The 19627-nt window shown below is 42.8% G+C and overlaps 1 protein-coding gene across 22 annotated transcripts in view; it reads right to left on the minus strand.

Moving 5' to 3' along the window:
• Ttll5 (tubulin tyrosine ligase like 5) overlaps positions 1–19627 on the minus strand; it is a 252368-nt gene that overhangs the window by 107049 nt on the left and 125692 nt on the right. For 21 of the 22 annotated variants that reach the window (XM_052739243.1, XM_052739245.1, XM_052739246.1 and 18 more), the window contains one exon: positions 5018–5172. In XM_052739243.1, the coding sequence (XP_052595203.1) occupies positions 5018–5172 (155 nt within the window). Of the gene's footprint in view, positions 1–5017; positions 5173–16110; positions 17020–19627 lie in introns of those variants that run through there. The other variant, XM_052739258.1, reaches the window with a different exon arrangement.

Below are 19627 nucleotides of genomic sequence, written 5' to 3' on the forward strand. Positions count from 1 at the left end.
AATATTGGCAAAGAGCTTGCAGTAATTTTTTTGGAGAGATTAACAACAAATATCCCAAAAGCAAGAGAATTCAGTTTATAAAGAGAACTAACTGGATCCTTCATCACTGTACAAGGAACACCAATTTCTGGAGCCCCTGCATTCTATACTGATGAAAACAAATCAGGAAAGTTATAAGTCAGGAAATTTAAGTAAAGTGGCTCAAAGTCCTTATGATTCTGTCCAAAAGTCAGAATTATGTGCTATTCTCATGGTATTAATGGATTTTACAGAACCTCTTAATATTGTTACTGACTCTCAATATGTAGAACGAGTTGTTTTACACCTAGAAACCACTGAACTTATTTCTGATGAAGCAGAATTAACTTCGTTATTTCTATGATTATAGGAACTAGTCAGGAATAGGAATCAGCTCATATATATAACACATATCAGAGCCCATATGGTCTGCCAGGCCCTTTAGCACAAGGTAATGATGAAATTGATCAACTTTTGGTAGAAAATGTGCTAGGTGCCTCATAATTTCATAAAACATATCATGTCAATAGCCAAGAGTTTGAAAAAAGATTTTTCCATCACTTGGCAACAAGCCAAGGAAATTATAAGAAAATGTCCTACTTGTTCCTTGTATAATCAAACTCCACTAGCTGCAGGAAGTAACCCAAAGGGCACTCAAGGAAATGAAATTTGGCAAATGTATGTGTTTCATTTTGCAGAATTTGGAAAATTAAAATATGTACACCATACCATAGATACATAGTCAGGATTTCAATGGGCAACTGCTTTGAGTTCTGAAAAGGCTGATTCTGTAATTACACATCTATTAGAAGTCATGGTCATCATGGAAATACCTATACAAAATAATACTGACAATGTTCCAGCATATGTGTCTAGTAAAATGAAACAGTTTTGTGTTACAACTTAAAGCATATTACAGGTATATGATACAATCCTATAGGACAAACAGTTACAGAAAGATCTAATTGAACTCTAAAGGATGTGCTTAATAAACAGAAAAGGGTAATAAAGACCCCCAGAGATAGATTGCATACAGCTTTATTAACTTTAAATTTTCCAAATGCTAATGAGAAAGGAACAACAGCTGCAGAGAGACATTGGATAATAGAAAAAAACTACTGAATTAAATCAGCCTGTATACTTTAAAGATGTGCTGACCTCAGAATAGATACCAGGATATGTGTTATGTTGGGGAAGAAGTTTTGTTTTTGTTTCCACAGGAGAAGAAAAGCTATGGATACTATCAAAATTGATAAATATTAGATTTGAACAAGAGAGAGCTCTTGATTAGAAAAGGTGATAGGTCATCAACCAGCATGACTATTCAATCTAAACTAACTTGTAAGACTAACAAATGCTTTTCATTTGATCAGATATAACTTGCCAAAAGGGACCCGCCCCAAAGTGGGTTCGGGCACGGTTTTGTTTTTGTCATTCCAGGAGAATGAAGGCTAAGGAATCTGAAGACCACTGGACAAATGAGACATCTGAAGAAAAAGGATGAATCATCCAGAGAAAATGTCCCAAGAAAAAGAACAAATTGGCCTATTGATATATCACATTTCCAACAGGATAAAATTTCATAAATCTTCCTAAATGTTTGTTCTTTTTTTTTTTTCCCAAGACAGGGTTTCTCTATGTCATTTTGGTGCCTGTTCTGGATCTCACTCTGTAGACCACACTGGCCTTGAACTCACAGAGATCTGCCTGGCTCTGCCTCCCAAGTGCTGGGATTAAAGGTGTGTGCCACCACCATCCAGCTAAATGTTTGTTTCTGCTGGTTTTTTTATAGTTCCAGTTCAATTAAAAATTAAAGCTGGCTTTGGAGTTGGGAGTGTGGGTCTCTCCTCTAAACCCAAGCATATTGTTAAAAGAAAATTCAGAGTCTCTGTTTCATATTAGAAGAGCCACCTGGTATGGGACAAAAGAAAACCAAAATCGAGGAACTATTATTGTCACAAATCTCTTACCCCTCAAATTCATACTGACTCTTTAAAACTTTTCTTTAGGTATAGTTCTATCCTAAAATTTAAACTCTCTGTTTTGATATTAATGATCTTTAAGTTTTCTACAGTGAACGATAAAATTTCCCAACAGTCATCTCTGAAGTCTCCATAAAGACGATGGTGACCCACAACAATGATTCCACTTGGATTATGGTAATACCACTAAGCTGACAAACACCACCCAAAGATGGGCTTTGGACTACAAACAGCTCAGGATAATTTCAAGGTGGCTGGCTGAGATGATCCAGCTTCACAGAATACTCTAGCCAGGACTTGGGACAAGACCTGCACTTTCCCATTACACAGAGACTGGACAAGAAATGATACAGCTAGCTCTCCCAGAACTTGACAATTATCCCAATTTTTTTTTTCAGGGTCTTCTAAAGATGCCGTAAACCCCAGACAGCAGGAAGTAATTTTAAGAACATGACGCCCATATTCCCAAGAGGTGGGCTGGTTGGTTTTTGGTTGTTCAGTGGGTTATGGATATTTGACATTGTTTAGGGAGTTGGTTACAAATTGTTATTGGTAATGGTCAAGAAAAAAGCTGAACAAAGGAGATTAAAATCAGGGATCTTGTTCTAAAAAGAAAAAGTGAGGATATAGACATAGGATAAAAAGATTATTGAATCTACTTTTAGACCAAAAAAAGTAACTTCTAGCTTTAAATAATTTACATCAGCTTGGAGTTTTGTATATTGATAGAAATTTGAGGTTCTTTTTGTTATACTGCATATATGTTAGAGAAATGATAGGATAAAAAGGTAGATTATTGAATCTACTTTTGAACCAAAAAAGCAACTACTAGTTTTAAATATTTTACATTGATATGGATTTTTGTATATTGATACAAATTTAAGGTTATTTTTGTTAGAACATACTATATATACATTTCTACTCTTGTTCAAGGTATTGTACCTAAACAGTTCATCTAACAATGTAATATGAATTTCTAGTCCTTGAAAGTTATTATTACAAACTATTTAAGATAATAAAGAAATGAAAGTTAGTATTTAGTCACCTATTACAATCAAACTTATGGTCATGTTAGGTATGTTTTCAAGGTCAAACAGATATATTTTAGATAGTCAGGTGTTCATCAGACACTTCAGAGATCTACAGAATATGACATTTAAAATGTTTTAATAACATAAGTTTTTTCATTCACCCCCCACCTTTTTGACAATGAGATATGTCTGCTCTGGCAGTACCAATTTACTTCAAAGAAGATGATAGGCATTGAAGAAACTCCATATGGAGTTTACTTTCTCTGTGGCAAAAGTTAGCCATGGGCAAGAAAGTGTCCTTGCCTCAATTGCTGACAACATGCTGTCCAAATTGGACAAGCAGAACAGAAAAGTGACTGCAGAATTTTGACGAAGCAAGGTGGGATAGTCCTTCAAAAATCCTGTTTCACAGATAGGTCTATCATATATTTTAGGCCTGTGGACTGAAAATGGATGCCCCAACATTGCACAGGAACCTTGGGTGGCTGCAGCTATTTCTGTCATTTCTTAGTTTTGGAAATTGTTTGCTTTGCACTTCCTGTTTATTCATGTAATATTATATTCTTCTCAGGTCTCTGATGGAGTTGAAGACTTTATAGTTATAGTTTTCCCTTTTAACAAATTCAGAAAAGACACTCACAAAAGAGGTGTAAAGTGTATAAGGTTGAAAGACATTGAAAGATAGTTTTGGTAATGCAAGTTAGGATAGAAAGTGAATTAGGTACAACACTTTTGACTTACCAAGATTAGATAATGTAGTATTTTCTCTGAATTTTTCAAATGCTAATGGACTAGGCATTGTTAATGTAATTATTGTGTGATACATTTGTATATAGTTATTATATTTATCGTATATAGTTTTTCTATGTTAGGTAAAAAGGGGGAATTATGTGATATTTTGTTTGTGTTCTGACAAAGCTTGCACGGAGATCAGAGGGCAGAGCCAGCCACTAGTTAACCCTAGGGGCCAGGTGGTAGTGGCACACACCTTTAATCCTAGCACTTGGGAAGCTCACACCTTTAATCCCAGCACTTGGGAGGCTCATGCCTTTAATCCCAGCACAACTGGGAGGTGGAGGCAGGAATATAAGGCAGGTGGGGACAGGATCCCACCCCCTATTCATTCTGAGGATTTGTAGAGGTAAGAAGTCTCTAGTGGCTGCTGCTCTGCTTCTCTGATCTTTCAGGTTATTGCCCCAATATCTGACTCCTGGTTTTAATGGATAAAACTAATTAGGATCATGCTTCACTCAAGCATTTTCTATGTCAGGTTGAGGGTTTCATAGCAAGATCCTTTCTTTGTCTTTTACGACACTGCCACACTTGAAGACTGAGAACCAGGTATTTTGTATTTGAGAATCTAATTCTTATTATATCTTTTTTCATAAAGGGATTGTTAAAATATAGAAAGAGATTATTATACAGTGCTTTCTTTTTAATTTAGAACTTGCTTTATGTCTAGAATCATTTGGATTTTATCCCCTACCACTTCTTTTCAACTACATGAAGGAAATACCTTCCCACCCCTCAAGTCATCAATATCGGAGGAAGCTTAATTACGTAACTTCAATTACGGCTGGCACTTAATTATGTAACCTGGCTTTTGAAAACATAAGAGACAATGCCCTTCCAACGCAGAGTCCAAAGCACCGGAAGCACAATGTTGTATGAGGTGTAAACAAAGACGCCTGGGGCAAGCACAAAGTGACAAAATTCAGACCTAAGAATGTCCGAAAGAAGGGAGAATAAACAGAGCAATTTTCCTAACTGTCAGGAACTCCCTTTTCATTTAGTACTCTTGAAAACAACCTTACAAATTAAAGTAGGCCTTTTGGTTAAGTGCTAGAGGATGTGGACAGGCAAAGAAAAGGCATCTGCTCACCAGACTCCATTCAGAGCTCTCTGTGGCACCATCACACTTGGGACACAGTCGCAGGCAGGCCAGTCCCGTGTAACTCAAATGCTAGCCCTGGGCCCTTCACTCACCTGCTTCCAGGAGGGCTGGAGTGGTTCTCAGGAGTGTGGAGGTCTGACTGTATAGACCACGTCGGGCCACTAGGACTGATGACAGGTCGGAGGGTAGGTGGGGTTGAAGCACTGCTTCTGTTTATGACACCACTGGCCAAATTCAGGTTTGCCACCTAGAAATGAGGGGATGGAAATAACTGGATTTTACAGTGCTTTAGAAAAGTATCATGAAACACATATGGGAGCAATCACAGTCTGAGAGACTGACTCATCTGGGCCGCAAGCAGTGGCTGCGACAAAGGCACAGAGCACAGACTGGCTTCTGTGCACAGGGAGCCGAGGTGGGGAACTGGCAGCGTCTGTGAGCTCTAGCAAGCGCACATTCTGCCCCTGCTCTCTGGATGGCATTGGGGTGAGCCAGGCAATGTTCAAAGCACACAGCCTTTCCTCATCTGGAAGTTCTAAATGCTTAACAAGCTTTAGTTGTAGAATATAATAGTAGTAAGAAGTATACAAAGAACTCAATCATTTAGAAAGAAAAACCTGGGCAGTCCATTAAAATGAGTATTAATTCACAAATAATTTACAAACATGGAATGTGACCAGCCAATTTAACACTTTGAACTAGTTTCCACTTGTAAGTGAAAATTATTTTTTAAATATATAAACTGCAAAGAGATGCAAGTTGTAAGACAGAACTGTCACATTGCTATATAGGGAAGTTCTAGGGGCTGGAGAGATGGCTCAGCGGTTAGGAGCACTGGCTGCTCTTCCAGAGGACCTGTGTTCAAATCTCAGCACCCACATGGTGGCTCACCATTGCCTGTAAGCTCCAGGAGATCTGGCACCTCCACACAGTCATGCATACAGGCAAAATACAAATGCACATAAAAATAAAAATAAATAAATCACTAAAAAAGAAAGAAAAAAGTGCCCAATAATGGCAAGGGGGCAGATTAGACAGTACTTGTGTTACTCGTGTGACTGTGAGTTCAGAGAACTCGTCTAGATATCAACTTAGTGACAGTACTAAGGTACACTAGACTACTGTCCACTCTGATGCTTGCTTCTAGCCCAATTCAAAGAATGCTGCAGGTGACAATCACAGTGCCCATTAGAACAGCAGGTAGTGTTTATTAGAATTCAGTGAGAAATACAATCTGTGCAAATGAGTACATTACACACACCTCGTGCAAAATCAGAGTCTGGTCATCAGTATAGTGCTGATCCTAATCGTCATTTGGCACAGAAGGAAACAGTGTGGATTGCATTGAGGCCTCAGGATAAACAGCAGAAATAGGGCTCAAGGACCAGAGTTCCACAGTCCTGCTTTATACCATACACTACAGAAAACATGTACTTAAAAGCAAGCATTGTTTTTAACCTCAAAATAGGAGAGGGTATAAATGGCTAACAAGATAGTTACATTTTCCTTTATCCATTTAAGAGAATATTAATATTATTTATTCATTAACTTTTTCCAGAAACACTTGTTCTAGGAAGATGATGAAAACTCAAGAAAAAAGATCATGCTAATAAAAAAAAATCACAATGTAAATCTCCTTAAACATAAATAGACAGGGCTGGGGATTTAGCTCAGTGGTAGGGCGTTTGGCTAGCAAGTGTAAGGCCCTGGGTTCGGTCCTCAGCTCTGAAACAAACAAACATAAATAGACATGTGGACAAACTTCTCAAAAGCTGGGAAGAAAAATCCAGAATACACAGCATCTACTTCAGCAAGGCAATATTTTTTTTCTTGTGCTTCTGTATTTTTAAAATTATTTAATGAGCCGCCGCAGCATTTTTTCAGAGTTGTTAGAGTCACTGCAGCAGTGAGGTACTCGGAGTAAAGCCTGGGCAGTGACAGCACACGAGAGAAGGGGAGAGGTGCCCAGGAAAGCATTTCAGGGCAGGGTGTGCAGAGATGCTGAGGGCAAGCCAGTGCTGAGTGCAGGGCTTTGTGAACACGCTGCCAGACAGGGTCTTAGGTCATCAGGCAGGAGAAGCAAGCTGAAGGGAAATGCTTGCCTATGAAACACTTGAAGTGACAAAAGAACCTTGACATTTACAAATGAAAGAATTCACATTTGAAAAAGATCTGAAATCAGGAAAACAGAAGAGTCATTTTTAGCACCGGTGTGGTGTGTAGTGTTTCCTCTCTAGCTAGAGAAGTTCCTAAGTGAAAACAGCCCAGGCCAGTGTCTTCTCACCAATGACTCAAACTACTTTTCTTGGACAGAAAGCTGTTTTCCATAGGTCGGGAGCAGTCTCTGGCGACTGTAAGGCTGGTGTGGGGGGCACTGCGGCTCTGTTCTCCAGGGTGGGCCATGCTTTAGAAGAGGCCTCAGGAGCTAACCCTGACTTGCACCTCTGCTCTGCTGTCGGCAGATGCCAGGGACAGAGGAAAGGCACATGGTGACTGTAGAACGCATGAGTTATGGCTGAAAATCATGGGAGTGCCTCTTCTCTGTACCCTAGTCCTTTTGAAGCACTCTGTCCTACTTTTTTGTGTACCCTTCAGGTAGCAAGGGCCATATTATGAGACCGTGACAGTGACGCCAGCAGGACTTCAGAATATATTCCTAACCCATTGACTCCACGCCTGTCTGCACTGTTAAACACCAGGTGTTTTAAACTGATTTAACATGATCTTGTAGGCTGTAAAAATATCACAATGTGAGAAATGTCGTTGTGATAAGTAAGAGTTGTACTGAAAACCTGGCGGAGAGATGGTTCAGTGGTTAAGAGCACTCGCTGCTCTTCTAGAGGACCAGGGTTGGGTTCTTAACAAGGACATCTGGTGGCCAAAACTATCCGTAATTCCAGTTCCAGAGAATCCAATACTCTCTGCTGGTCTCTGTAGATATATATCCACAGACACATACACTTAAAAAAAAAAAAAAAGAGTTGTACCAAACCATAATCAAGGGGACTTAATAACAGTTTATAGTGGCTAAAAACAGATTAAAAGGTGCACACTTTGCCATGTTTAGCATCAAGGGCAGAGTTTGGAGAATAAAGCATGGAGAGGAGGGGATGGGTTTGATATCTGATAATCCATGCACTGGCCTGGCAGCCCTTAATTCAACCACCAGTGTTTATACCCCAACAGCAAACACCTGCCTATTGAGTACTCTGTGTGTTATGTATTGCCATCCTTGCAAGATCTCATCCAACCCCGAGTGATGCTCTTACCCCCATTTTACCAACGAGGAAACAAAGGTCTAAAGGAGCTACGCAGCCGCACATGCGTGGCAAAGTCAAGGAGAAAAGTGTGCTGGACTCCAAGCGCACGTGGCATGCTTTTCCTGGACAACACCGCTTAACACCTGCATGGCGGCGCCAGGCACTTCGGATGCTATGAGTTCACGTGTACTTTACCTATTACTCATAGAGGAAGACACTCCATTTCACAGATGGAGAACACCGAGGCTCGGGGAGCCACTACAGCGCTTCCCCCAAAGCCAAGCCTACAGTCGCAGAACTCGGGCTCGAGTCTCGAAACCCATTTTCTACCTCGGATGTGGGAAAACAATCCTATTTACTCTTAACGTTTAGAATGGGGCCCTCCAGGGCTGAAGGGTGGTGAGGCAAGCATCAAGAGAGCCGTGAGAGCCCCTCCTGCTCCAAGTCCTCTTCCCACTTGCACTCTTCCTCAGAGGGCATCAAAGTGAGAGGAAACCAGCTCAGTCAGTTTCACCCCGTTCCAAGCAGAGGGAAAGGTGGCATGAACGTGCGGCCAGCTTTGAACAGTGTGTGTGTGTGGGGGGGGGGGGGAGGGTTGTTGATTCACTCACGACCCACTCTTTATTTTGTGTGTGAACCAAGAACTGGCAGCCATTGTGACCTCTGCCCACAGAGAAGCAGGGCGCTGATTATTTACTTAGAGAGATAGCAGTGATTAGTGCTTACATGAGAATACCCGCAACAGGAAAACTTTCAATGCTCTTACCTTCTTTTCCAAACAAACCGATCTTCACCAAATGGTAACGACCTTGCCCTTACTTTCAGTATTCTATCCTCACCCCCGTTTTGTCTAGAAGTCACTCAACACACACCACAGCTACTGTTCCCACCCCTTGCCTCGGAGATCGGTCTTGCAAGGACTTACATCACCAATAACCAAAAAGAGTGAAGGAATGAACGGATCTTTTATTTAAACCATTATTTTTGTATAGCCACAGAGTTGGCATCTTAATCACACGATAGCGGAATGATTTGATACATTGTTAAACAAGAGACAGGGACAACCTTGGGTCATTCTTACTTTCCAGCACTGCTCTAAAGAACAAATATCTACCAGAACGCTTCCAGCTGATGAACTGCCAATCTGCACTGTCAGCGGAACAGGCACTAGCCACGTATGGCTCTCGTGTACTTGAAATGTGGCTGGTGCGGCTGAGAAACTTGATTTTAAACATTAATTTTAATTTAATTTAATTTAATTTTGGTTTTTCGAGACAGAGTTTCTCTGTGTAGCTTTGGAGCCTGTCCTGGAACTTGCTCTGTAGACCAGGCTGGCCTTGAACCTATCTGCCTGCCTCTTCCTCCCGAGTGCTGGGATTAAAGGCATGCACCACCACCGTCTGGCCCTAAACATTAATTTTAAAATGCAACTAGCTAGTGGCTAATTACTGGACGGCACTTCCCTATAGCCTTGACCATCTCTAGATAAATATGTATAATGGGTAAGTTACTATATACAAATTATCCTGGTCTTGTCCTAGCCTCTTAACCTTTTCCATAATGGGCAGAAGAACTTCTTCAAAGGACAGCCTTAGCTAAGGTGCACAAGAATACAGTAATACTTGTCATTCTGTTACAGTAGAGGTCACAGGCATTGGGCCAGCCAGCTTCCCTGAACTGTCACTAACTAGAATGCATGTTACTAAACCCGAACTTCCAATTCTTAGATTCGTGGCATTGGCCACAAATGGGTCTAGAAGATAGACAGAACAATTTAAAAGTCACTTTTAATTATAGAAACTGTGGTCCAAAGAACACGCCCATGCTAAGGGAGATGGTTTAGCAGTTAAGAGAACTGACTGCTCTTCCAGAGGACCGGGGTTCGATTCCCAGCACCCACAAGGCAGCTCACAACAGTCTGTAACTTCAGTTCCAAGGGCTCCAAAGCCCTCTTCTGGCCTCTGACATACAGGAAGGCAAAACATGAACACCCATTATAAAAATTTAAAATAAATTTAATTGATAACAAATATTCACATCTTTTTTAAAAGACTTATTTTATTTTATGGGTTTGAATGTTTTGCCTGCATGTATGTACGTGTACCATGTGCCCATAGAAATGAGAGGGAGGTGTTGGCTCGCCTGGAACTGGAGTTACAGATGGTTGTGAGCCACCATGTGGGTGCTGGGAATTGAACTCAAGTCCTCTGCAACAGCAACCAGTGCTCTTGACCGCTGAGCCATCTCTCCAGCCCCAATACTCACATCCTTATGAACAAAGTTAGCACAGCAGTCTCAGGGGAGCCATGGGCCCCTGCATTAGCACACTGAGGTGTCCCACCACGGGCCCCTGCATTAGCACACTGAGGTGTCCCACCACGGATACCATTTTAGCAGCAATGACAATGAAATCAGAGGAACCTAACAATGGCTGAATTTAATAAATAGCTCTTTGTAGGTCTTGTGCTCAGCACACTACATGTGAACTATTTACTCTTAAAGACAGATGGAGAAACTGAGGTTGAGAAAGAAAATAATTGCTAAGGGTGGCCTTTAAATTCAACTTTCAGACTTCCTGGGGCAAAGCCTCCCAATCCTGTGACTCCAACCACAGTGCCAGCATTTGTACCACTGAGCCGTCTCCTTCCAGTTTCCGTCTGTGGACCAGCAGCATCTGCACCCCTGGGCATTGTTCAAGTACAGACCCAGTCTCGCCCCAGCGAATTACAACTTCCAGTTAACAAGAGCACGGGCAGTCGGCTTGCCTTGTGCGTTTGAAAACCAAAGGCAGGAACAAGGAAGGGGAACAGGCACTGCTCCCTGTCCGCCACAAAGCTAAGGGACCCTCCAACAGACGGCAGAAATGCCTTGAATGGAGGGAGACATCACAAGGGGATAGGGGGGAAGAGAGAATAATTCCTTCCAAGTCCAGCAGGGCCATGCAGGTTTCACTATTTCTTGGTGTTGTTTAAAAGTATGCTAAGGATGCAAACACATGAAGCATTTCAAAACAAACCAGAGAGGTCCAAGACTACGTACTATACTGCCATTATGAAAAAACGATTTCCACCTAAAAACCACCAACTCGTCACCTATGCCTCCATCTCTGCTTTCCTCTGGCTGGTTAGCTAAGTGAGTAATTGCCTGTGGGAAATCTGGCCACCAGATCCTACCTCTCTCTGAGCCTTGGGGCCTGCCTGACAGATGTTTCCCTCCTGCCCTTCCCTCTCTCTCAGCTCCCACTCTGTACAGCAGTCAATCCAGATGTTCTACTCCCATCCCCGGCCTTGTGTCCAGTGCCGTGGTGACCTCAGCGCAATTTTTTCTTTTAGTACCAAACAGTATTTATTTTAGAGGCAGCCTTCCGAATAGGGCAGGTGAGCAAATATCTGAATGTGTGGGCTGAGGACACATTGCATGCATTCCATCTAGACAGGTGTTTAAATTATAGCAGGAATAAATACAGGTGATGGATTGGAAAGGGGGTAGGAGACACAGAGGAGGTGGCCAATTTCCGGTGCTTGGCCCGCCCAAGTGTTACTGCATGTTACTGCTGTTTGCTGAAGGTAGCGCTGATGCCAGTCCTATAATTAAAATACCATGGGACTGCCCGGATGGATTCCCAGAAAATACCCCCAACCACTCAGACACACACCCTTTCGGCATGCAAAGGGGCTGTCTGGGGACAGCCGTAACTAGATGTCCCTGGTTGACGCTACATGCTGTCCCACATGCTCACACAAACTTTACACTTCTAATGCAATTCAACAAAGAATCACTGTGTTGTCTATCAGAAGCAAGGCCATGGGGAGAGTGGGAAGGTACAAAGAGAAATGTGGCCTCAAGTCACACAGGATTTGATCATCTAAAACTTGAGAAAAAAAAAAAAAAACAGTATTTGAGATCTCCCAAACATGACAGAGCTAAGAAAATTCAAATACAGCATATGAACTGCCTAAAACAAAACAAAACAAAAAAAAATACGGAGCCATGAACAAGCAGGAAGAAATGTCTGAGACCCAGATAGCTGACTTGGTGAAGGGCAGGCTGCGAGAAGACAGCGAGAAATGGAACAATACCCTGGGAAGGAGCTACGCTTGCTTGCTCTAGAGACAAAGGAAACTTCTGGAAGCCCCACCCAAGCCATGCTGTATGAGGACTGTGGTGAGGGCAGGCAAACCAAGCTGTTTTCTGGGGTGAGTGGGAAAGGACTAATGGTTAGTGGACAGTTAGGTAAGAGGGGCTAAAGATCGCTTATTGATCTGTCCTTTGTCCCTTGCACCTAGCTCAGGCTTTGGGACTGGGCTTGTAATCTGACCATGAAAGCCTTCCAAGTTCATGTTTCCAGTGTTCATATTTGTTTATTGGATCTGCTTTCTCTGGGATGCTATTTTCCCACAGTGCTGGTGAGGCAAGACGGAGCTTCCCACCATTTAAAAAGGGGAGGTTAAGGGTGGCGCACGCCTTTGATCGGAGTACTCAGGAGGCAGAGGCAGGCGGAGCTTTGTGAAGTTGAGGCCGGCTGCCAGCCAGGTCTACAGAGCAAGTTCTAGGACAGCCAGGACTACATAAAGAGACAGTCTCAATGTCCCCTCCCTCCTACACACACACACACACACACACACACACACACACACACACACACACACACACACACACACACACACACACGGCAGGGGGTGTGTTTAGAGAGGGCATCTGAGGCCAGTTTTGGTCTAGGACCACAGGGAAATATGTCTCTTCTCAGACTCACCCCACTATGCCTCTCTTCAACAGTAAACTAGTTCAAAAGTCAAGACTGAAGGGTGAGTCTGAGAAGAAGGTATAGAGGAGACCGGCCAGATGAAGTCCCCTAGGGCTTCAGCCTGGTAGGCAAAGATGTGTATATATATACTGCTTGGCTGTAGTCACTAAAGCTGGTGATTCAGTGTGGAATCTTATAGTAATCACCACAAGGACTTTCCTCAAAGGTCTTCTCCGGACATCTCTTGAGCCTCAAGGTGGTGAAGGCTACAAACAGCCAGCATTGGCTATTGCTCAGCTTTTAGGATTCGTGTGTGCAATGACCTCCAGCTTTATCATGGAAAACCAAGTCCAAACACTGATGCTTAGAAACAGTTAGGTTCTTGGTAGACATTTGAAAAGACAGTACAGGTTAACAGATAAAAAGTGATTACTGTATCCTCTCAAGTCCTCCACCAGGGAGGCCCTAGGCAGCATCTGCTTTTATGCATCCATGTCCTACATAACAAACTGTCAACCCCTGTAGACAGAGCACTCTCCACCTACAGCAGACGCTTCTATCATGAATGTTTGCCTGTACTGTGATAGCTATGGCCTACCTCAGACCAGGGCATGTTTGAGTCTGCGCAAAGAAGGTCTGAAGTCTAGTCGTTCTCAGCACAAGATCAAGGTTTACCATCGCTGCCCTCTGGGGGAAAAACATGACCAGTAAACACACATAACTACAGCAAGAGAGGTTGTGACTAGATCCAACCTGCAAAGACAAGAATCAGAAATCCTGCATGTTGGGCTGGAGAGATGGCTCAGCGGTTAAGAGCACTGGATGCTCTTCCAGAGGTCCTGAGTTCAATTCCCAGCAACCACATGGTGGCTCTCAACCATCTGTAATGAGATTTGGTGTCCTCTTCTGGTGTGCAGGCATACATGCAGGCAGAACACTGTATATATAATAAATAAATAAATCTTAAAAAAAGAAAAGAAATTCTGCACGTTTTATAACTATCTTGTTGTGCTTTGTATCCTAAGGTAAATGGATTACCCCCGGAGGCTCTCCCTTGGCTATAAATGATCACTGCTATCGAACTGCTTCAGGAGCTAAATGGTAAGGTTCTAGAAGCTTCGTGCCATGCTTGTATTATTAATAATACAAGTACAAATTCATTTCCTACTTTACCTTACAAATTACAAGCCACTTTAGGACAGGGACTATATTTTACTCAGGGCTGCATCCCTAGAGCACTCATCTCCTTTTGGTCTCTAGTGAGGACTGGTTCCACACCCCCTAGATACCAAAGCTAGAGGGCATTCAAGTCCCTGTAAAAAAGTGGTATGGGGCTAGGGTTAGGAGTACTGATCTACTCCATGAGTCCTCATTCACTCCTCAGCACCCTCCTCCCCTCACAACAGTATAATATCTGAATGTGGTTTGTACACATCCTCCTATATACTTCTACAGACTCACTTCTGGATGATCCCAAATACAATCCACAGGAAGTATAAAGGGTTCTTATGCCATATTGTTTAGGAAACGGGGACAAGGAAATGTCAGCACAGACACTTCCTAAATATTTTAAATCTGTGGTTAGTTGAATACAGACATGGACCCTTCAGATATAGACCAACTGTAGTAGTAAATGAAGTGGGTTTCATCCAAAGAAATGCAGCAAGCAGTCTTGGCAAAGTCTCGGGGTCCATCCGTCTGGGTCTCTGTCCCCTCCACTGCCTCTCCCCAGTTAGCAGCCAGTTTCTCAGTAAGTAGTGGAGTGGCAAATGTCACTAGAAGGCTAGCAAGGAAATTAGAGGTTCCATATTACCTCTTTCTGCATAGACCACAAGGGAGAGACTGCTTTGGAATTAAAGGAAATAAAAGAAGCAGTGATTAGAGCAAGAGCTAAGTGTTGTTCTGGCTGGTGCCTTGCATAATTTTAGAGACGATGTCTGCCTGCTCTCAAGGCCTCAGGCAAGGTTCTCAGATGGGTGAAATAATAGCTTTGACACACAGATTTTGTTCCCTCTCTGCATAATGACTATACTGCATGGCTTCTTCACGGTACTGAGATGGCAAAGGGCTAGCAAAGCACTGGTGATTCATGGTGACTAACCTCAGGCTTACCAGGCCGTTTGCAAACTTCATGTACCTTATTATTTATTTATCAAGATGGAGATGGAAACCCAACATCAAACATTTCACTAGAAACAGCTTACCTCATGAGTAACTGTGGCACAGAATTCAGGTGTAGCATTCCTTTATTCGTTTTTTGGTTTTTCGATACAGGGTAGACCAGGCTGGCCTCAAACTCAAAGATTCGGTCTGCCTCTGCTTCCTGGGTGCTGGGATTAAAGGCGTGGGCCACCACTACCCGGCCAGGTGTATCATTCTTATCACTATTCAATCTTATCATGGCGGACCCCCAAATCTTAGATTTCTTTTCTAATAAGATCTAGAGGGGTGCTGCATAAAATGACTTCATTAATTCACACAAATATTTATTACTTTGTCTGGGTTTGCCATTCTTTTGAGCATGGAGGAAGGCTGATGAAAGTAATCCTTGCCCTATGGAGGTAACAGTCTAACGCAGAGGTTTACTGAAATATTCATGAATGCATGCAGCAAAGATGGAAAGAGGTTTGAATTTGGATCAAATGATCAATAATGATGGCTACTAGCCTGATACTACTTCAAAGCTTTCAAGGGCTCAAACTTGGAGACCAAGTGTCAATGGATATCCAGAGGGAGCGAGCCTGTGTGGGGGATGTCTATGAACACTCTGGAACTGAACACAAGTTTCTATGTGTGCACTTTTTTTTTTCAGGAAAAGAGTACATCTTTCGAACGCAATTTTGTCTAGAGCTGCCTGGAGAATGATGCCCTCTGCTGTGTTCATATAGGAAAACCCACCAGAACACGAGTGGACCAGTTGGGTGCTGTGGAAACTGTCCTCTCCCAGCTGTGATCTGGAGTGGGGCAATGTGGTGGCTTGTTCCTAACTTGTTTCATGTATGTCCCTAGAACAAAAGGAAGTCCTTGAACAGGACACAGCACATCTGTTCCAGACGAGAACCCAGAGAGGCAGGTGTGTGCTGCTTGCAAGCTGCTTACACTGGAGAAGAGTGGAGGACGTATTTTTTCAAGGACATAAATAAGAGTCATCAAGCAATTACACTCTGAGCACTCCTCCAAAGGCACTTCATGAGTATTTATTAAACCACTAGCTACAATAAGCAATAAACACATGTTTTAAGGCAGTTTAAATTCCTCTTTTAATTCCTGGATGCTGATAAAATGAACCGCAAGTTTATACTCCAATCACCAGGAGATAAGGGCTACCATGTTAATCATATTCTAAAGGGGGTTGGGAAGTATGAGGAATTCTAAAGCACCGATGTGTTAGTGCTGAAGCTTCCTGGCAACCGCCTCCCTCTTTGAACACCACCATCTACACAACACCCTTACACACTCACAGCTCCAAACAATAGTAAGAGCTCCAGAACAAGATCTTCCCGACATTCTCGGGAAGGCAGCCTGAGAAAATGGCCAGATTTTTGCCAATGTATGTTTCCTGTTTTTGTGAGCTGGGGGCTACCGTTAGCCTGATAAGCAGACTTACACACATTAGCAAGGGATTGCCAAGGCTGGATTGTCTCCCCTCCCCAACTAAAAAGAAAGCATTGGTCATCCTACAGAATAATCTAATGAGGGCCTAATTCAATAACTAGCCAGTCACCCTGACGGAGCGTATGATTCTCAGCTTGCACCAGGGAGGAGAGAGTGTCTGTAATCATGAAAGGAGATGTTTACTCCGTGTCTCTGCAGGCTCAAGCAGAGGCGTAGCAACAGTACTGCAGTGGTGCCACAGAACGGCTGGTTGATGCAATGCTCGGTCATTTTAGTCTGAGGAAAGATCTGGTTCTGACTCAAAGAAGAGGCAGAGACCACGAAGATAAAACCCACAGTCATAGAGATCAGAGTTGGAGTCCTGATACAGTGACTTTCCAGTGTGTGACCGAAGCAGAGTCACTCATCCTACTAACTCGAATTTCTTCATCTTCACGAGTTTAAAAAAAAGGTGGGAAAAGCACTTTCCTCGCTCCTAAAATGGAAGAGATAATGAACACAACCTGTCATTAATATACTGCCGAGGAGAAAACAGGAATGTGATTAATGTCGACTGTTTTGGTGTGCAGGGCAAGTGTGCCACAATCAGTGAAAAAGAATGGAAAAGTAAGTATTGGTATTAAAAGACAATGCAAAAACTAACAACATACAGAAGAGAAATTCTTTTTCCTTTAGCAAGCCCGTGGTATCTAGAAAGTACAAGGTCCTACACTAAGTGATGGGCTAGAAAGAACTGCCATTATGTGGTTTACAGTCAAACAGGCAAGAGATGCAAAATGACTATCATCCACGTGCTTTAAAGAGTGGCTAGGGAAGGGCTGAAGGCATGTCCATGGTAGAAAGACTTCTGGCTGTGGTGGCAGGTGCTCTTCATTTGTTTATTAAAAACTACGTCTGGACGCATACTTAAGAGAACACTGGGGGTGGACAGTAAAAATTGTGCAGTCTATCTTCAAGGATCTCATAGTCCAGTGAATGAACACACTTAAGGACTGGGGCTTTGGATCAGCAGTTGAGTTCTTAACTAGCATGCACAAGACCCTGCAATCAATCTCCAACCCTATGTAGTAGTAGTAGTAACAATAATAATGAGTAAGCACATTTACTGAATATAGTTGTGCTTCAGCATCCTTAAAGTATGGATTGTAGGGACTCTTGAAGATACAAAAATCTACAGATGATCAAGTTTTTTATGTAAAATATAATTATAATTGAACACAGGCTCCATATACCCTCTCATAAAAACACCTACAGATAGATTATTTGTATGATGTAAAAGCTACAGAAAACTTTGTTGTACTTCGTTGTTTAGGGAAGAATGACCATGGTGAAAAGTCCATACATGTTCAGAACAGATGCAGGCTTTTCAGAATTTACTATACTGACCCCAGAGAACATATGGACACAGAGGGCCAGTTGTACAATCCCTGATTCAGGGCATCAAGGGACACCAAAATTTAAGGCGCTCACTGTCTGTTAAAGGAGAGTTATGCCAACACACAATATGATGACAGAATCAGCACAACAAACGTGTGAAGTGGCATTCATGCAGCCACATCTGGACAGATGGGCAGATCAGACATGGTGACTAAGAACTACTTCTCCTGAGAAGATGGCATAAATTAAGGCATACAGACTAGAAGAAATTCTAGCTGAGTTAGGCAAAATCCTGTGTGCTAGAACAGAGACAGGCACAGTACGCTGTGGCCAGACTCTCAGCAAGACCACGGGTAGTAGCATCCACTAGTCTGGTTTCACATCACAGAGGTTCTACGAGCAGAGAACACTAGGATCAGACATGTGATTTAACAGGACAAGAGGTCTTTAAGGATGAGGATCAGCAGGAGGACACTGCCAGGAGATGGTTTAAGAGGTACCCGCAGCTGCCCACCTGAGAGATTAATGAAGGCCTTTGGCAGAACAGTTGATGTTGACGTAAGTTAACAGACAAGATACAGAGTGGAGACACTCGAGTCAGAATGACAAGACTTGGCAGCAGCTGGGTGCAGAGAGGATGGAGGTGGAGGTGCTGATAAGCCACGCTTCCACCCTCGAGTTTCTGGGATGTCAAGGCACTAACGCAGAAACGAAAAGAAGGAAAGCCAACAGCTTTCAGATACACTGAATGGAGGCGTCTTCCTTCGTGCTTCCGAGAAATGGTCAAATATCTGGATGCTGGCAAAACAGTTAAGGGCAAATGTCTAGAAGGCAGTTGAGTATCTGGACTCCAAACTCAGCACAAAGGTTCAAGGTTAGGATGCACATTGAGGGGCTGGAGAGTTCAGGGGTTAAGAGCACTGGCTGCTCTTCTAGAGGTCCTGAGTTCAATTCCCAGCAACTACATGGTGGCTCACAGCCATCTATAATAGGATCTGATGCCCTCTTCTGGCATGCAGGCATACATGCAGAGCAGTTTTAAAAAAAAAAAAATGCAAAAAAAAAAAAAAAAAAGAAAAAAGATGCACACTGGGAGAAATCCACACAGAGGTACCAGATAAAGCTATGTGTGTAGGGGATTTACCCCACGGAAAAGTTCACTGAAAGACACCTACAACATCAAGGGGACAGAGCCCAGGGCCACCTCACATTCTTCACTCAGAACTACTGCAGCACTCCTCGGCTGCCTGGAGCTCTTTGTGTGGGGTTAAGGCCTCCTGAGCTTTCCTCCTTATACATCAGCATGTCGATCGGTGTCATCCTTATTCTGCTCACGTTTAGGCAGCCATATTGGAAGACTCCATGGGCGTAGCTTCTGACATTTCCACACAATACAACCATACAACAAACCCTGTTCATCTGGCTCTTACAATCTGAGTTCTGCCCTCTCTTCTGCAAATGATCTTGAGCCTTAGGAGGAGGAGTTGTGTTGTAGATATATCAGGTGGGACTGGGCTCCACCACTCTGCATTAGGACAGGCTGTGGTTTTCTGTAATGGCCTCTGTCTGTTGCAAAGAGAAGTTTCCTTGGTGAGGAGTAAGGACTACACTTACCTGTGGGTAAAAGGACAAATATTTAGAATGTGGTTAGGGACTGCGCTCCTTCAGTAAAGTGGCGGTTGCAGGTTCTCTTCCGAGATCCATGA

Source organism: Peromyscus californicus, unplaced genomic scaffold (assembly GCF_007827085.1).
Source record: "Peromyscus californicus insignis strain IS unplaced genomic scaffold, ASM782708v3 Scaffold_15__1_contigs__length_86483966, whole genome shotgun sequence".
Lineage (NCBI taxonomy): Eukaryota > Metazoa > Chordata > Mammalia > Rodentia > Cricetidae > Peromyscus > Peromyscus californicus.